We start from the raw sequence: 19,759 nt of genomic DNA, 5'->3' as shown, positions 1-19,759 counted from the left end.
TCCCTTCCGTTAACTCTTTATTCAAAGCGGAAGTGGTTCAAATTAAGGATGTCCGGTTTCAACATTTATCGTCATGGAACAAAAATGGTAAGTTGTTTTCTGCAAGTGTTTCAGGGTGTTAAGAGAACTTACCACCACAACCTACAACACTACCAAAACCAGAAATGGTTGGAATTTAATAATACTTCCGGTTTCGATACTGATTTCCATATCGCCAGAGAACAAAATCAGTAAAACGTAGCGAGTAATGGCTTTTGATATGGATTCGGCGCCCAAGAAACAGGTTCTATCTTTGATATTATTAATCTATTGCAACCAGTAGATTATAAGTGTAGGCTACTACTTCAAATTTGAATATGGAATTCCCATAGTTTGGATATCTACCGTCGTTTCACACTGTTAAAGGACATGCATTTGCTTTCTTCTAATTATAATTGGTGTCTAGTAATACTGCGATATTATTATTAGCTTGTCTTAAACGATATCTATAGTTTTGGAATGTGTTACTGAAAATTCTCTCTCATTTCTTAGTTGATCACATGAAAAAAATAATTTTAGGTCACCAGGGATTTTGGGGGTGGTTTTCCCATATCTTGCTGAATTCAATACTCTTGAGAGGCAAGGAAAACTTTTGTGTAGTATGGAAGTCTTCTGGGATATTGGAATGCTTCTAGTTACAGGTAAAATATAGTACGTTTTATATTTGTTTTTGCAAGAACTTTCTATTGAGTCATAACAGAAGTTTGATTTCAGAGAAACACAGTTTCTTATGTTTAAAAGATAGGTAAGATCTTATTATACATTTTACAAATGAAATGCAACAAAATACAACATGATATATTTTACACAACTATATGTCATAGATTCAGCAGAGCGTTGAAGATGTGCAGGTGAGGCAAATCCGTCCATAGCAACATATGAGCGTAAGTGACTACTAGTTTGAGAGTCATGAACAGATATTTAGTAAGAAGTAGATTCACACACACATGTGAGCGAGATATTCAAAAAACGTACCAGCGGTCTGATTACAACATTTACACCGATATTTCAGAATTCTACCCGTAGTTATTAACAGCTTAAATCCGATTAATCTAATTAATTGATTTCATAACGAACAAAGACCAGAGACGGGAAAAATGTATAGAAAGTTGATCTACGAATTAATAAAAGGAAATAGTCTAAAGACAGAGGAATACACAATAGAAGTAAAGGTGACAAGAGAAATTTAAAAAATAGTAAAATTTTAATAATGTAGATGAAGGTAAATTTCATAAAAATAGAAGCCAGCAATGGGAAACTACAATGTCAATATAGGAACTAAAGATAGAAATGAACTTTTAATGAGAAGATTGCAGCTTGAGAAAGATGAAAAGAATACACTGAGAAACTGGATGTTAGCAAAAATAAATTTCATATCATAGTTATTAAAATGGAAACGAAGTAAATGAGGATACCAAAGGAATAAGGATGTTAAATGACAAGTTCAAAACCACATAGAGAAATTTAGGACGAAAAGTTAGACAGCATACACTACTTCATTAAGAATACAGATTAAAATTTCATCACTATTACACTAAACCTAAGTGCAAGGATCTAAAACTCACATTTTCGGTTCCAAACAATGCATTTGGTACGTACAGAAAGCGTAGTCTAGTGGATGTTCCATATTTTCATGCAAATAAATTTCCCAACTTTACTTATCTTTGATCAATTTGATCTTCAAAGTTCCCTCTTTCAGAAACTGAAAAAAATGTAATTCTATCTCATAATATTCATAGGTCAAGTAAAATATAAAGTTAACCAAGTAAGTTTTGCAGCTTTGTGTGGAGGTATGTATTCAATTCGACCTCACACCGGGAGTTGAATACAAATACAGATAAGGCGAAGGTCAGTTGTTGGTGTGGGTATATCCAACACACTACCTGGTTGAGGAAGTTCAGTTACAACTTGCGTAATGACAGAGTGAACATGGGATAACCACAGAGCGCCATATGGATATGTATGATGTACGAGTTCAAACTGGGGTCAAACAATGCTGCAGCGGGGCGGAAGATATGCCAGGTTTTTGGTGAGGGTGTCGTGACTACGCGGACAGTGCAGCGATAGTTTAACAAGTTTAACGACGGTGACGAAACACTCGAAGACGCACCACGTGTCAGAAGACCAACACATCTACAAAATGAAGATCCTCAGGCAGCAATTGAGTCAAACAGTGGCCATACAAGTGAGGAGCTGAGACTACGATTCAATGTGACTGGAGAAATCATTCGGCAGCACCTCCATCAACTTGTATAGCATTACAAGTTGGATCGATGTGTTCTACATGATTTGACTCCGGACCAGAAGCAAACGCGACCAGACACCTGTGTTTCTTTGCTGACTCGTCTGAGGAAGGATCCATTTCTGTGCGGGGTGTCGACATGTAATAAGTAGGTCGTGTACGAAGGTCCTTGGCGCCGTCATCATTGGTTAGCATCCCATGAACCCGTTCCGAAACAGCCGAGAACAGTTCTGCACCAGAAGGAGGTCTTCATGTGTGTTTGGTGGACTGCTCGAGGCATCGTGCATCGCTACCAGCTAGTTAGATGCATCCGGAACTGCTACCAGCTGGTTAGAGCGTCAATGCAACTGTGTACTGACAGCAGTTGAGCCGTGTTCAACAAAAACTCAAAACTCTGGAGCCAGCACTTCTGAGTCGCAAGGTATTCCTCCTGTTACAGGACAACGCTAAGCCCCACGTGGGTAGGATGACCGGGAACACCATTCCTTGGATGGAAAACATTATTGTATCCACCATACTTCCCAGAAATTGCACCGTCCAATTATCGCCTGTTCCATTCCTTGGATAATCACTTTAGAGGAAGCCAGTTAAAATTTCTACTAGAGGTGCAAAATGCATTTGATAACTTCTTCGCTTCACAGCCCACCAAGTTCTACCGTGATGGAATTCATCGCCTTCCAGAATGTTGGCATTAGGTCGTCAACGCTGATGGGGACTACTTTTGAACTTTCAGGTAAATCTCTCTGGGTTAGTGAGAAGGGATTGACATGTAAAAGGAATAAAAAACTACTACATTATTGCGAGGTATGAAAAATAAAATGTGTGATATGTCTGAGATTAGTGTCGAATTAATAATTTGGGTTCATTAAGCTATTAGATTACAATCACAGTGACATTTGATGCCACGCTTAGGGATGGACGAGCATGTCAACTGGATTTTGAATTTACAGGGACGTTTCTAGCATAGTTCTAAATATTTTAATTTATATGTGTAAATGTATATTCCAGAGTAACTCCGGATTGTCTGGAGTAACTTTTACCAAACGCGGTAGTCATATTGCATTCAATCTAAAAAAAATATACTGTAGTACTCCAAAGGATGGAAGTTGGGCGAAATGACATATAAAAACAATGTAAAACTACTGATTGTAGCGTGTTATCCATAGCTTTCTGGGCCGTTGAGATAAGTAGTGATGACCTCTATGGCTTTTACGTTCAAATGTTTCTCCATCATCAGAGGATGAGGTCTGGGAGATCTTAATATTAGTGCTGAGGAGCTCGGAAAAATAAAATGTTAAAAATTACTGAAATATTTGTCGAATTCATAGTTTTCGGGGTCGGGAAATCATTTCCAATAACTTTGGAAGGTAGTTTACTCACTTCAAGATGGGCATTTTAATCATAAAAATTTCTTACCGTGAGAAGAAATGATCATCTCAACTAATTTATGTATCAAGACAATATTCGTAATCGAGAAAAAATGTGTAGATGTATGTTACGTCTTTGAAATGAAGTAAGACGTTAAAATCAGAGTTGGATTTTGTCGGTGTGACAAATGGATCAAGATTTGGGAGTAGGTCAGTGGTTCGTGGGTCAACAGAACATGGCCTACTGCGAAACGCCATTCATCGTTACCCACACTGACACACTGTCAAAGTAAATTTATATTACCCATCGACCCATTCTACTCAGTGTATTGTAGACAGCATCTTGTGAACACTGGTGAATTTGTCTACGTTTTACTTTCAAGAATCCATTTTTCTTCTTTTTTTCAATTGTATTTAAGGAAAAAGAAGTTCAAGCACTTTTAGATTTTGATATTTGCAATTGTAATAATAGCAATAGGACTTACTACTTGGCTTTTGATATGCAGTCTGTGAGTTTTTAGAGAAGCTAACTACTGGAAAAAATTGTGTTATTGCAAGTGTAATCTCTTTAGTTAGTGAAGAGGAGGGTGTGAATCGTGGGTCAGAGTTGATGAAGATGGGTTTTAGTGGATCTGAGTTGGTCACAATGAGTCATATTCTTTCTTAGTGTGTGGTGGGTCATCGTGGGTTACGATGGGTCAATGAGTCACGGTGGGTGGTGGGGCATCGTGGGTCACGATGGGTCATGCGTCACGATGCTTCGTGGGTCAGTGTGTCGTAAATCGTTTTGATTGTCCCACGCCATCTCTGGTTGAAATTGTATTAAAGAGGAGAGACTCCGAATGTGCACAAGCGCGAATTTGCTCAAATTTTGCATATGAATGGTATCCCACCAAAAAGCAATAAATCTGAAACAGTTCAAGGTACCACCTCATAAAACTTAAGATTTAGTGATTTGTCTGATTGCGTAAATTAAGACCTCAATGATTTATCCTTCTATAAGCGAGGTTTGGGCATCAATCATGATGGTGTAGCCAAGTGCTTGAGAAAGATAAAAGCAAACAAATATAAACAAACTGTGGATGTTGTTGAATTTTGTCGAATTGTCTCTCCTGTTGATAAATAAAACTCGCCTTGCCCCAGTATTCTTTCCATTTCTATATTATGCCAGTAATTTCATCATTCATAATCACCTGGGTCCTTTAGCCTAAAGGACGCAACCGGGAACAGAGAATTTAACATTAGTAATATGATAAGCATAAATGGGGTACTTTTTGTTTTACCTTGGTACATTATACTTTTCCAATGATACGATAAGTATTTACCTCTTCTGATGTCGATTTCACAGTCTTACAATTCTAAAGGTGGCCACGGAGTTTTCAATGAATTATTTATTACCATCTTGAACGCTCGCTGTTTTGCACTAGTTTAGCTTAGATACTCGAGACTCTTTCCGTCTTCTTTCTTTTAGCAACACTTTTAGCAACACTCTTAAACGATATACTTTATTCCCCTTGCCATTTGCAAATTTTGAGTCGGACCCCAATTGGGACCGTCCGGGGAACTCTGGGGGAAAAGTTTCTCCCTCGATACGGGATATTTCTTGAAATGATGAAATACGTGTTTTCCGGCTTAGACATCTGTTTAATCGTTTCAGTCATTTACACTCTGTACACACATTAACCAATATGAGTTTTTACATAAATTGTTTCAGGTTTTTTATATGCATATAATGAATTTATATCCATATATTAGCAGCTATGTGTGTTTCCAGCAAAAACTGCTGTGTTAAGAACTATACATAAAAGTATGAAAGATCAACAATAATAGCACAAAACAAAAAATGTAATTTCTTAAGAGTAAGATATATTGTGTACGAACATTGAGAGATACAATACATCTAACTAGATTTCATATATGGACCATTGGCTTTAGGAAGTGCAGGGAATCGTCCAGGCAGGCCTTTTGGTGACAAGGCTATTGCAAAATGCAACCTTGATTTCATGGAATCACTCCCGGATTATATGTTCCGTGAGTTCCATTCTATCCGAGATAGTTGTCTATTGACTCCTCCGCTCATATTGATTCAAACTTTACAATTGGATTCATGTTAGGTGAATTTGGAGGCCTGTATTCGAACTTTGGACCCCTTTACCTCCAGCCCTGTTTACGGTCTGCCCCTAAAAAGTTGTCTTTCTCGGTTTCTTTGGGTGCTGCATACGATGTTAGCAAGCATTTTCAGAAATCGAATTGTCAAAAAAGGAATAGTCCCTTGTCAGTACATTGTGGACGGCATCTTCTGAACACTGGTGAATTTGTCTACGTTTTACTTTCAAGGCCTAAATTTTTCTTCTTTTTTCATTTGTTTCTATTTACTTACGTGACAAGGAAAGATCACGCAGTGGCTCCGCTGAGATCCGAACGAGACAATTGTGTTTGCATTTGATATGTTATAACTGATGAATCCCAAAGTTATACGTGCCACAGGGCGGACTATCGTGAGTTACAACATATTTTGTAATGTAAGAACTACAAAAAATTACCTGGCAGAATAGTTTGAACCGAGTCATTTGTTCGGAAACGGTTGTGTAAGTGGAAAACTCGGCCAACACGTATCCCATCATTTTCAACGACAAACATTTTGGAATAAAAAGCTTTGTCCCAGGGTCCCCCGCAGAGTCCTAAACGGGGTCCAACTCAAAATTTTCAAATGACAAGGGGGTTAAGTAGCACATCACTTGAAAGCTGTTGTAAAATGAAAGAAAATGCAGCAAGTCTCGACTTTCTACAACAAACCTGAGCAAAATGGAGACGGGTCAAAATGTAAACAAAAACTTAATTGAAAAGTCCATGGTTACCCCTATAAATCGGAAACGGTGAGATAAATGTGAAAATAGGAAAGGAAGTGTGGCATTATTATCCAAGTATAGCGATTTAAGTGAGAACGTTGTGTCCCAGGGTCCCCACATGATCCCAGGTGGGGTCCAACTAAAAAGTTTCAAATGGCAAGAGAGGTCGTTTAAAAGCCGTTGTTAAATGATGGAGCAAGTCTCGACTTTCTACGACAACCCTGTCTAAAATTGCGGCTGCTCAAAATGTAAACAAAAGCTTAATTGAAAATCTATGGCCACCTTGAATACAAGATGGCCGCTTAAAACCTATAGCGAAAGAATAATCATACCAAACTGCTGAAGCTAGGAAAACCAAATTTGGCGTTAATGTTGATCAGTATGTGAAAAAAAAATATGCGAAATGTTCAAAAACGCGACATCTTGAGTTGAAAATGACGCATTATGTATCAAACACATGTTCAGCTAAAACCACTGGTGTTGGAGAAGCGAAATATGGTGTTTATGTTTATGGTTAATAGTAGATATCCACAAAGTATCAAAGAGTATATCTGTAATCAAATATAGCTTCCAGCGTGAAAAATGAGTTTGTACATAAGCATGTTATTACTTGGAATACTGTGACCCAACCACCAAAGTTTGACGCAGCTCGATGTACTGAAATGACTTACACATGGCTTGGTGCTACTCGGCAATCTTGCAATTTTTTTTTTTTTTTTTTTTGTATATTTGATATTGCTTGAAGTATTATGATCAAACCAACGAATGACATACAAATGTAACCATCACGAATACGTTACAAAGGAGCCCCCAACCTACTGGTGCAGCAAGTCCTTTATGCATAAACTACCTATGACAAAATTAGAAAAATACTCGAAGGTATTCAACTTTTGTTTAGCAGTATGAGTAGGAAGTCAGAGTTGTGTGTTCATCGCATATTCGTTATATTCAAGTAAATGATGTCGAGAGAACCGAGACGAACGTGCATTAAGAACAAAACATATATGTGTTGTTACCGAATGAAATAATATTTGAAGTGAATCGAAATTCAATTGTTCTTTAGTCTTCCTATTGTTTCTAAATACATAATAGAGAAAAATATAGATTTAGATTTGTACCGTTATGAATGGCATAGGTTTTAAGCGGACATCTTGGATTCAAGGTGGCCATAGTTTTTCAATTAAGCTTTTGTTTCATTTTGACCAGCCGCAATTTTAGAGAGTTTTGTCGTAGAAAGTCGAGACTTGCTGTATCTACTTTCATTTAACAAGATCTTGCAAACGATGAGCTACTTAACCCCTCTTGTCATTTGAAACTTTTTAATTGGACCCCACCTGAGAGCTTGTGGGGACCCTGGAACAAGACGTATTGACTTAAATTATTGTACTTTGAAAATTTTCTTATTGGTCTCACCGTTTCCGATTTATAGGGGTGATCAAGTACTTTTCAATTAAGTTCTTGTTTACATTTTGACTCTCCGCCATTTTGCACAGGGTTGTCATAGAGAGTCAAGACTTGCTGCATTTTCTTTCATTTTACAACAGCTTTAAACGATGTGGTACTCAACCGACTTTGTCATTTAAAAATTTTGAGTTGGACCTCGTTTGGGACCCTGCGAGGACCCTGGGGCAAAATTTTTATCCGTAAAAGTGTGCCCTTGAAAATGATGGGATATTTATTGTCTGAGTTTTCCATTTATCCAACTGTTTCCGAACAAATGGCTCGGTTCAAACTATTCTACCAGCGTTGTAGCTTTTATATTACAAAATACGTTGTAACTCATGACATTCCACCCTGTGACACGTATAGCTTTGGAATTCGTCTAGTTACAACATATCAAATGCAAACACAATTGTCTCGTTCGGATCCCAGCGGAGCCACTGCGTGACCTTTCCTTGTGAGATGAGTATATCACATCACATCGATAAGGGAAAAAATGAACTTCAGACACTTTTGGATATTGATATTTGTAATTGTAATCACAGCAATAGCATTTACTATTTGGTTTCGAGATACAGCCCAATTTTACATTGTTTTTTTCTTCCTTTACATAGGCCTACTTTACCTTGATTTGAGACTTTCAAATTGCATCCTATTTTCTACTGAAAAGTATCTGTAACGCAAGAAGGAAATAATTATATATGATAGTTAAGTTGAAATTCGTCGTAATATGACACATGATAAACAATTTTTCATCTCATATTGTAAAGATCAGATCCACCGGTATTGTAACAGAGCGGTGCTTAAACGATGGACCGTAGAAATTCAAATTCCGATTAGTGATAAATGATTTATTACAAGTGTAAAGTCCTTAGTCAGTGAAGAGGAGGTCATGGACCATGGATCAGAGTTGATGACGATGGGTCTTAGTGGGTGGTGGGTCAGAGCGGATCACGGTGGGTGGTGGGTCATATATATCAAGTTTTCATTGATCCACGTCATCCCTGAAGGGTGGGACACCAGGACCAAAATGTACAATTCGAGACTCTCTGGTTCACATGAGATGTATGGTACTACTATTTTTATCACATAAAAAACTATTATTTTAATGTATATGTAGATGCCAAATATTTTTTTAGTGTTTGCATACTTTTGGATTACAGTGTATACCTGTAATTAAAATTTACTTCCTTTTAATTGTTGTAGGAATTGCATGGTTGACAATACCTCGACAACAATGGTTAACAGAGATATTTAGTTTCCATGTGGCTTCATGGAGAATTTTCGTTTTATTGATGGGCATTCCATGCTTAGTCACGTGTGCTTTACTATTATTTTTTCCGATGTCACCTAGATTTCTTTTCAATAGTGGACAATACTCAGAAGCCCTTTTAGTATTGCAGAAAATGTATGATATGAATAACAGGAAAGAGAAGGGAAATTATAAGGTTAGTAAGTTAGTTATACTAATACTATTGCAGTTCAATACTATAAGTAGTTTGTGTATATTTTCTTCTTTAAATTTGGTTAAAGAAATATTACGCAATTTTTTAGTAAGGCTTTCATGTTGATCAGCGTAAGATTTGTGTAGACTTTGACTCGCTACTGAGATAGTTCATAACTTTAGTGAGCTGGGAAGATGTAAAAGCCACTTACATGTTATAGTACGGAAGATATAATGTCGTTGGTTTCCCGCAAAAAGTTGTAGTGACGTTTATGGGGAGTTGCCAGCTTGGTTATTTGTGGCTCGCTGAGCGCAGTAGACGGTTGAGGTTGACTGACCTTGCGATGAATAAGTTAGGCAAATATGTATGGTGGTAATTGGCTATCCTCTTACCACACCTCCAGTGACAAGCAGGTCTAAGCGCAGGAAGCCAATGATTTTATGCATTCTGGATTATAGTGGTGTGTTCCGGATTTGTTCCCTCAGAAATTGCAGTCTTCGTCTCACTTCCTGAGTATCACCTGCAAGTGAAAAAGATTGACTGGACGTCTCAAGGGATGGTATCATTTGATGCATTTCCACCCGTCTTGCTTTCTTGTCTGGATGAAATGGTGCATCATCCAGGTGAGATCTATTGTGGTTGACCTGTCCGGTGATCCGGTCGTGAATGTTGTCTCTAGACGTTTGCATTAGATATATCGACCTTAGGCAGGAAGGCAGGAATTTGTTTGACTATTTTAGATAAGGGGTGGAAATTGCTCTTAATTGAAAAATTTGCCTGTGTATAGCACACGGCCAGTTCGTACGTTCGAAGCAATAATTACATTGCAATGTACTTCATGCATAAGACTGTCAAGTCGATGTAATCATTCCTTCGACGTTTTACCGTTGATTTTTACAAGCACATCAAATATATGTCCGTTCTGTTCGGATGCTGTAGTCATTACATATTATGAAATTATTAAACACTAATTTATTGGAGATAATAAGAAAATTGTGAATCTACATTAAACTTACAAACTATACTAACTCGAGTTCCAAGGCAGAAAAAAAGCTATACATGGAGTCCATTCTTGGAACACTGAATTCTCATATAAAAATATATCTATCTATAATTCATTGTTTTAATTATATGAAGATTGGTAATTCCACTTCTGGTTTCAGTATGACACGGAAGGAGATGGAAGCTATTCATGGTACGCTTATTCCACATCTTTTGTTTTTAATCTTGCAATATCTTAACGTTTTTGTTACATGAGAATCTATTATTATAATACTCCCAGTTTCAATACACACAATCACTCAAATATTTTTGTATTTTGATTATTTCTTTTAAAAATACTTAAATGATTGAAAACTATTACACAACTAGTGTGCTTCAAAAAAAATTGAAACCAGTTACAAAAATACTGTGTATGTACAATCATAACTAAAGAGATTTCTGTTGGAAATAGGAAAAGAACGCATTTGTGTGCTTTCGGAGCATACTTTGGTACATATGTTGTGTACATCCACTTATTTGTAAATTTCTAATATAATGTTTCCTTCTTTTTTCCAGGTTGAGAAGCTTTATGATGTTTTACCTGGTTTAAAAATATACACTAATGGCAACACAGAAAGTTCTAAAATAAATGGACCAGAAGTAACTGGATGTTTAAGAAATACTATTTTAAAACAAGTTCTTAAAAATATCTGGATTTTGATCAAGGAACTATTTAGTCGACAACACATTAAAGCTATAGTAATAATATACATTATATCATTTTCTTTGTACGGATGGTATGTATTATATAATCTATAACGATATAAATATTTTAATACTATATTCACTTACTTGTATGCTATGTAGAAACGTAATGTTAATCAAACTGAAATGTTGAAAACCAGAGTCCACCTTATCTTCAGTTCAATATGAAGAATATGATAATGTACTTGAAATTGAACATTTGTACAACATTGTAACTCTAAAATTGAGAAACTTGTTAATAATTTTAGCAAACCTGTTCACGATTCGCAGACAGAGGGTGGTGATTCTGTGTTGGTGGGTCAACCGTAATAGTACCGGTATTTACTATGTAAATAGAAAATGTGGTATCGCTTATTTAGAACGTTAGAACAGAATTTACCTGAGACCCAAAAATTACATTACGTTTTACACCACTGAACGGAGGTCTTCACATTGGAACTTGCTCTGTAAATAAGCGTGTACATTCCGAATCTGGAAACCGTTTACTCTTTTCGTTCTAGAGATGATTTGTATTAACTGTCATTAAAGACATCATAGCAAACAAAACACCATAACAAGTGCAAGAGCGGATTTTTCATTCCCGACTCACTAGAGTTGCTAACTGACCGCTATTTTTCGTTGTGCTCAACTATATATTTCAAGGCTTAAAATATAATTGTTCTTCGTCTGTTTTGTAGATTATGAGCGAGTAATTTTTATTCTTCAGAGCAGGCAACCCTACCGAGTCAGTACATGGAACATTGCAAATCGTGATTATAAATTAAATACTTCAAATTAAGAATTAAGCCTGAAAAATAAAACAATTCTACAAATAATCTGTATCAAATAGTGCTATACTTGTAATAATTGTGAATTATAGATACATATTGAGCATAAGGTACAGAAAATCAATCTTTATACACTTAGCAATTAATTGTTAAGATTATGTAATCTAATTTCTGGAGAATGTTGATATTGAACAGTATTTGAACTGCTTATAAAAAAACGATATATGTGATCTTAAACGAACAGATTTTAGATTTAGGTCCATATATTGCGTAAAGTCTTGAATACCAACAAAATAACTAATAATTTCATAGAATAAAATACTTTGAACAAACAATCAAGGGGTAATTAAAGTAGGAAGAAAGTGCCCGCAATATAGCAGAATATACTATCCTATTTATTTTAGCTTATCTATTGTATTTTATAAAATACAAATCATAAAGAAATTTATATTGAGTATGCTCTACGTTATGAATGTGAATATGAAATATAGGCCTCCAGATTTAACAAGTATATTCTAATTTAGTACGTAAAAATGTATAATATAATATTTTGATTACAGAAATGTCAGTAATAAATTTCATTGTTCTTATAATAAATCGAAGACGTTTATACGAATCGGAAATTAAGTATTTCAAACGTAGATTAAATGTTGGTTTAGTATCAAGTGTAATACCCAAATCAATAACGAAATCGTTCTTTTCCAGCTGAGTTTCATTGATACTATATTTATATTTTATAAAGAGGTTTTCTAAGTAAAAGTCAAAAAGGAGCATAATTTGTTAGTTGTTAATTATACTCCAATGATAACATGAATTAAGGCCCTGTTGTAGTTTGTCAGAATCAATAGTTGAATTAACCTCTTATAAATTTGTAGATCATCAGCATAAAGTAATGATTGATTATTTATCAGCAGATGACAAATCGTTAATAAAAGTAAGAATAATAAAATGTCTAAATTAGATCTTTGAGGAAAGCTGGATGATGCAATATATTAGAACACGATACATTTATTTTATTTATTTATTTATTTATTTATTTAAGAAGAACATAAAAGGTAATTCTACTCAATTTCAGTGTTCATATCAGAGTTACATAGAATAGCTGTAATATATTTGCGAAATCTATTGATTCATATCTTGTATATCCAGAACTTTTTTACATTTACTCAGTTTGTTGTACACTGCACCCATCCTCCACGTTGGTGGCTGTTTCCTTGCATTTGTTCGAGATTTCTTACAATAAAATAAATTTCCATTGCGCACACATATGTTTCCATTGGGTACCCTGAGGCGAAAGGCAGAGACCAAATCCTTACTATTTAATTTGTTATTTAATATTTTGTACAAGAATATCATGTCATTTAACATTCTTCTGTGATTGAGAGACATTATGTTAAAATTTTCATTAAGAGAAGTACCATTTTCATATCTGGGGAAGATGCCTGTTCTCTTGTACATCAGTAACCGCAGAAATTTATTTTTATTTCTTTTTATTCTAATAGAGTCTTTCTTCGTGTGGGGGTTCCATATAATAGACGCATATTCTAATTTTGATCTAACAAATGAAAAATATAATTCCAGTAAAGCATTCTACTTATTAAATTCCCGTCCCATTCTCAAAATTAATCCAAGATTCCTGTTTGCGTCATTTAGAATTTGATTTATATGATGCACAAATGATAGTTTGTTATAGTATATTACACCTAAATCTTTGGCAGTTTGACACTTTGTTCCCCCTTTTATTGTTTACCATCTATCTTATATTGATATTTAACAACATTCCGTTTCTTAGTGAAGGACACGGTTTTGTATTTATATGAATTTACGTTTAACAAGTTGCTCTTGCACCATTCATTTACTCTGTCTAGATCCTCCTGCAAACTGACAGTCCTGTGCTGTTGTTATTCTCCTATATAATTTTAGATCGTCTGCATAGAGTAGTTTATGTGATGTTTTAACACAATTAGGAAGGTCGTTAATGAGTATTATAAAAAGTAAAGGCCCTAAATTAGATCCTTGTGGGACTCCAGAAAATTGAATGTATTCGAATGATCTACAGGATTTATCTAAGTATAAACCACTTATTGTTCTCTGTCCATCAAATATGACTTCATAAGAGCAATTAACTGATCAGAAAAGTTAAGAAATTTAAGTTTATTCACTAACAACGTGTGGTTTTCCTTATCAAATGCTTTCGCATTATCTGTATAAACTACATCTATTTGATTATTACTCTTCAATGTATCAACTAGATGGTCAGTGAAGACAGCGAGATTTGTTACGTTGGATCTGCCAGGAACGAACCCATGTTGATAATCCGATATTACTGGTTTAATGTTATTTTCAACTCGCCTATAAATTATGCTTTCAAATATCTTTGCCAATGAGTTTAGAATACAATCCGACCTATAATTTTGAATTTCTTTACTGTCATTATTTTTAGGAATAGGGCACACTTTTGTAAGTTTCCATTTTGCTGGAAACGTGTTGGTTTGGATTATTAGGTTAAATAGCATGTGTAAAGGTAATAAGAAACTCTATTCACAACCTTTTATTACATATGATGGTACATCATCGATACCTATCAAACACTTTGATTTTAGTTTTCTGATTTGCCATTCTAATCTCGTCCACTCCTATTACCGCTATTTGTAACATATAATTTTTTTTATACATTTCAACTAATGCCGAATCATCTCTTTCAACTAGCAGTGGCGCTCCGACTGCATACACTGATTTAAAGTAAGTTGTAAATGCGCTTACTATATCTTTATCACGGGATACGAACAAAATCTCGCGGCCGAAACATCGCCGCACAAAATCTCACCAGGCCAAAACTTCGCCTTGCCAAAACCTCGCCACCCAAAACATCGCGTGGCCAAAACCTCGCCGCGAATGAAACTTTTCTTTAAAATCTTCTCTCTGAGTTTCTTAATATGCAATTCCACATTACAAATAATAATAATAATCAAAATAATAATAATAATAATAACAATAAGAAGAAGAAGATACAAAACATCGTGTGCGTGGGCTTTCTCGGGTTATTCCCGTTTCCTCCCACTTTCTTTATTCGATCATTTCCTTCATCCTGGTCGTCTACGTCTCCTTTAATCTACAGGACATAATCAAGGGACGTCGTAAAAACTCATATATTATTTCATATTTTCATAAATATTATTAGATTTTTGTTAAACTTTTAAGTTTGTAGATGTTCCAAAGTTCACGAAACTAACCCCGTTAGTTGTCATTACTTTCCTTATGCAGACATTCTTTCCCTATTACCAGTTTAAAAACATCCTCTCGCCCTACCTTAACATTGAACTCCTCTATTCGCTTTTTCACAAACCTTTGCACTCTTCAAAAACAAACCGCGTAACTCAATTTGTATCACTCTTCGCACGAGTATTCAGCGATTGGTGCAGGAGAAAATGCTTCGTCTGTTTCCCGCAATATTTCTGCTTCTGCACGTGCATGTAATCCTTCACTGGTAACCTTCCTGCCTGCATGGTCATCATCAAATATAGCGCGCGCTCTGCGTATTTGTCAGTGGATGTAGCTCTTTTCCTGTTAAATTTAAATTTTTGTGTAAGATGTCAATCCGCATATAAAAATGTGCTTTTAATTGAAACTAAAATGTTCTTAGTGTGATTTAAAAATACAATAATTGCTACTTAGGTTGAACAAGTGGAATTTCTTGGGGACTATTTTCTTATGGAAGAATAATGGTCATTTGGCTCATTGCAAGTGTTGCTCACTTCTGATTATATTTCGTTTTTTTTTCGTTTTTTTTAAGAATCGTAGACTGTTTAGTCAGTTTCAGAGAACTGGGATGCAAATGTTCATTATGTTACCCAAAAGAATAACTGAGCCCTTGTACTAAATTTCTATTTAATATATTAAATGCATTATACTTCAAATAATTGGAGAGCCTTTCATTGGATATAAAAAGTTGTAGGCCTATTATTTTAAAGATAAGTAAGAAATAAAGATAAAAGCAATTTCACCGATTCGAAGTAGCGTAACGTCTGATGTTAATTCTGTATGTTATAATCAGGGGTAAAAGTGGATCTGAAAAGGTAGGGGTACGGTAGCAAGCGGCATGACGTCACGCCGTTCCCCCGCCTATCCTTGCCCATTTTAATTTCTTAAGAACTGGGGGACGTCGTACATATTTTTCCGAGGTCAGGGATGGCGTTCTTCCTCGTTCTCCCACTTTTACCCCTGGTTATAATTCGCATATCGATTAAAAGAAACGATCGGGTTTAACTCTTAACATACCAAGCGGGGTCCTCTAGGAACCCCAGAGGGCGATATTTGGTGATACTCCTGCAACTATAATAATCAATTTATTCTGGATGTTTATGTGTGTCCTGCATCCGTTTGGGATATACTATCTATTACCTAATTAGATCAACGATGCGTTCGTTAAAAAAAAAAAAATACAAGAAAAAAAAAGAACACTTGAAAATGTAAAAGCTCCATTGTTAAACTTGTATTTCAGATTTACGAACACAAAAGTATAAAATTGTACGAAAAACTGAATATTGCTCAAGTAAACACAATATTTGATGTAAACAATGCTCATTTAACTTATGTGTGTTTTTAGACATCCAAAAAATAATAATTTGAGTTGCATTAGTATGTTGAGATATTAAAATAATACTTGGGGTCCCAAGAAGACCCCAGCTTGGTAAACAACGTTGACGAGTTAGGCTTGGTACGTTAAGAGTTAAATGAACATTTAAGAGTCGTAAGAATGATTGTCCGTTCTCAGGAGTAACAAAATATCTGAAAAAATCTTCAAGGGATACTAAAATTGTAATCCATTCAATAAATAAACTCTTTCGCTTTTTTTTTTAATGAACAATTATCCACATGTTCTCTTGCCTCTACTTGAGAGTCACGTAGTGATCCGAAACACAGTTTTGAAATGAATGGGGGTAAAAGAGCATATGTTTTAGTACATCTGCTAGTCAAGCTAATAAATATAGTAAGACAACAAAGACTAGAGAACATAGTAAGATCCAATAGCTATGATTCTAATTTTCCATGTTATCCCTTGACGCTATGGGCAGGCTAAATAAAATTTAGTAGTGATAGATTGAATATTTTGAACAATTAATGCGAACTCCCTGATATATAGAGGACGAAGATTTATGGTCAACCACGATTAGCCATGATTTGCAGTTACAGGGAAAATTTAAGAGATTGTTCAGCCCGGCTTCCAGGCATGGAGGTCCGCAGGACTTTTTCAAGGAGGTAAAATACTGATTCCACGGGGGAAGGGGGGACAAAAGACCGGCACACAAACTCAGTCGCGAATACACAATATTTTGACACACGAGGGCACATAATACATCAAGTAAAACAACAGTTATTTACGCGCATATGCTTATTAACTACAGTAAATAATCTATAATACCAGATACTATATTATTTAATATGAATATATTAAGTGTTATAACATTTAAGTAAGCAAATTAGTATCTCTTGACATGCACTTCCAAAAACCTTTCAAAACCCTGGGAGGCAACATCCCCTTTGCCCCTTCCCCGCTGCGGGCAGCCATGCTTCCTAGTGTTCTGTGTCTATATTTATATCCTGCTTCAAAGATTCAGGAGAGAGAAAATGCATCTTGGTAATCTATCAGAAGTCCATGCCATTTCATTTTCAATCTCCCGCTCTTCGGTTTGTTTCTTAATTTGTTAGCTCGAGGTTTTCTATAAACTTTTTAGTCTGTTAGTTGGCAACATTTACACACTGCCGTCGGCGTTGTTTACAAGAGCTGCAAAGCTTCGTGAAAAAACGATTAATAATGAAATAGAATTTTCATATGGTATCGCGGGACTTGGTCAAATACCCGTGATACTTCTTCTGAAACAGCGTCTTGTATACCGTCATCCTTATCATCTGTTGGAATAACATTTACATTTTGATCAGGCGAGATTTTGGGTATGGCGACATTTTGGGGCGCGAGGTTTTGCAAGGCGAGGTTTTGGGTGGCGAGGTTTTGGTCCCGCGAGATTTTGGCCCGCGACATTTTGGGCGGCGACGTTTTGGCCAGGCGGGATTTTGGCCAGGCGAGATTTTGTCCCGCAAGGTTTTGGGCGGCGAGGTTTTGGACGGCTAGGTTTTGGCCAGGCGAGGTTTCGGCCCGGCGAGATTTTGGGCCGCGAGGTTTTGGGAGGCGAGGTTTTGGTCCGTGAGGTCGCTGCGAGGTTCTGGCCGCGAGGTTTCGTACCCAAACCCTTTATCACATGCTAACTCTTTACCCTTTACCCTCTTGGATTGAATATTCCGCTGCTTAACGAAGTTTGCGTATGCGACTAGTATATCTTTCTTAATTATTTTTCGAAGTTTATTAAATTCGCGTTTATGTAAATCTATATTTGATTTTCTGAGTCGTATCGCTTTGCGGTGACGAACTTTCATTTTAATTTTTTGTAATGTCTAGCGTGAACCAACTAGGATAGATTCCCGTGCTCTGTTTCTTTTTCGGAACGCATTTGTCAAATATATTATATAGAAAGCTGGGCCTTTTAAAACTTGCCGATAGACGTGATTTGCATCGACTCACACTTCTCTTTAAGACTTTGCGCTTTCAACAACCTTCCTACTTATTTCAACGATTGCAACCACTAAATGCTTACCACGACCACAATACAAGATCAGGTGTAAATAAACTACTTTCTCTTCCTCCACATTCGTCAAAATTCTACTCGAATGCGTTCTTTGCATCCACTATCTGTGCGTGGAATGACTTTCCATCCAACACAAGACAATTTCAGTCAATCAACCTATTTAAGAAGTCGGTTGAGCAGATCCTCCATAAGTCTACTAAGCAGAGGCTTACTAATATCTGAAAAAAATGCTGGTTTTTATACTTCGTACCTTTTATTTCTTTTGTTCGCTAAATGTATGTGATTATATTATGTGGTTATTTGAAGTAATCTAAGTAATCTAGGTGTGCATGTGAGGTGATGCGTGTGTGTGTGTGTGTGTGTGTGTGTGTGTGTGTGTGTGTGTGTGTACGTTTGATTGGCAGTGTTTTATATATCTTATTATTTTTATTGTATTACTAATTATGATACTATTGTATTGCATGGTCAAGTGGGAGACAAGGCAGGAGCCTTAACTTCGCCATGTAAAATAAGACTACATAAATAAATAAAAATAAAATAAATAAATAAAAACTTTTCACAGTGCCATCAACGTTAGTATAGTCACCCAGTACCTCCCACTTTACCTTTCCCAATTCGTGATATAGTAGATTGTACTTGGCCATACTGAAATTATAACCTATTACTTTACTTTGGCTTTTTATCTTTACCTTATTGTTCTGTTTGATTTTAATTAATAGCGCAGGGTGGTGTTTATCCTCTCTAAGTACGGGGTGTTCTTCTCTTTGAACCACTTCATTATCTAAATTTGTTAGTATCAAATCTAGTGTTCTACCTAAACTATTCTGAACATCATTGAATGATTTCAAGTCGTATAATGACTTGATTGAAGATAACTGTATATTTCCGATTGAGTAAATATGAAGATAGGAATTTAACAAATTATCAGATAAATAAAAGGAATCTAACTTAGTCAATAAAAGAGAATGGTCCAGTTTATCAGATACTGTAGAAAAACAGTATATACCACATCAACCGTGCGATTACCATTTAATGATTATGATAGGAACTGAGTAAATGTAAGAATATTGGTTAAAATTGGTCGTTCATGATGAAAGCTATACTAGGATGAAGTTATATAGGATTACACCTGCTCAAATATTCTATTATGTAGAACTTGTTCATGATTTTCGAAGTGTTGAAATTAAAGCAATAGCCCTGTAATTTTCAATTTGGTTTGGGTT

At 35.8% G+C, this 19,759-nt stretch overlaps 1 protein-coding gene across 1 annotated transcript in view; it reads left to right on the top strand.

The window, feature by feature from the left end:
• Positions 1–564: 564 nt before the first annotated feature.
• LOC145662177 (uncharacterized) overlaps positions 565–19,759 on the top strand; it is a 62,494-nt gene continuing 43,299 nt past the window's right edge. The window contains exons 1-3 of the mRNA XM_081727510.1: positions 565–680; positions 9,144–9,385; positions 10,940–11,160. Of these exons, the coding sequence (XP_081583636.1) occupies positions 641–680; positions 9,144–9,385; positions 10,940–11,160 (503 nt within the window). The 5' untranslated portion in view covers positions 565–640. The remainder of the gene's footprint in view (positions 681–9,143; positions 9,386–10,939; positions 11,161–19,759) is intronic.

This window comes from Thermobia domestica, chromosome 10 (genome assembly GCF_964235325.1).
Source record: "Thermobia domestica chromosome 10, izTheDome1.hap1.1, whole genome shotgun sequence".
Taxonomy (NCBI): domain Eukaryota; kingdom Metazoa; phylum Arthropoda; class Insecta; order Zygentoma; family Lepismatidae; genus Thermobia; species Thermobia domestica.
The sequence above is the reverse complement of the archived record's forward strand: the minus strand, read 5'-3'. Positions and strand labels throughout refer to the sequence as shown.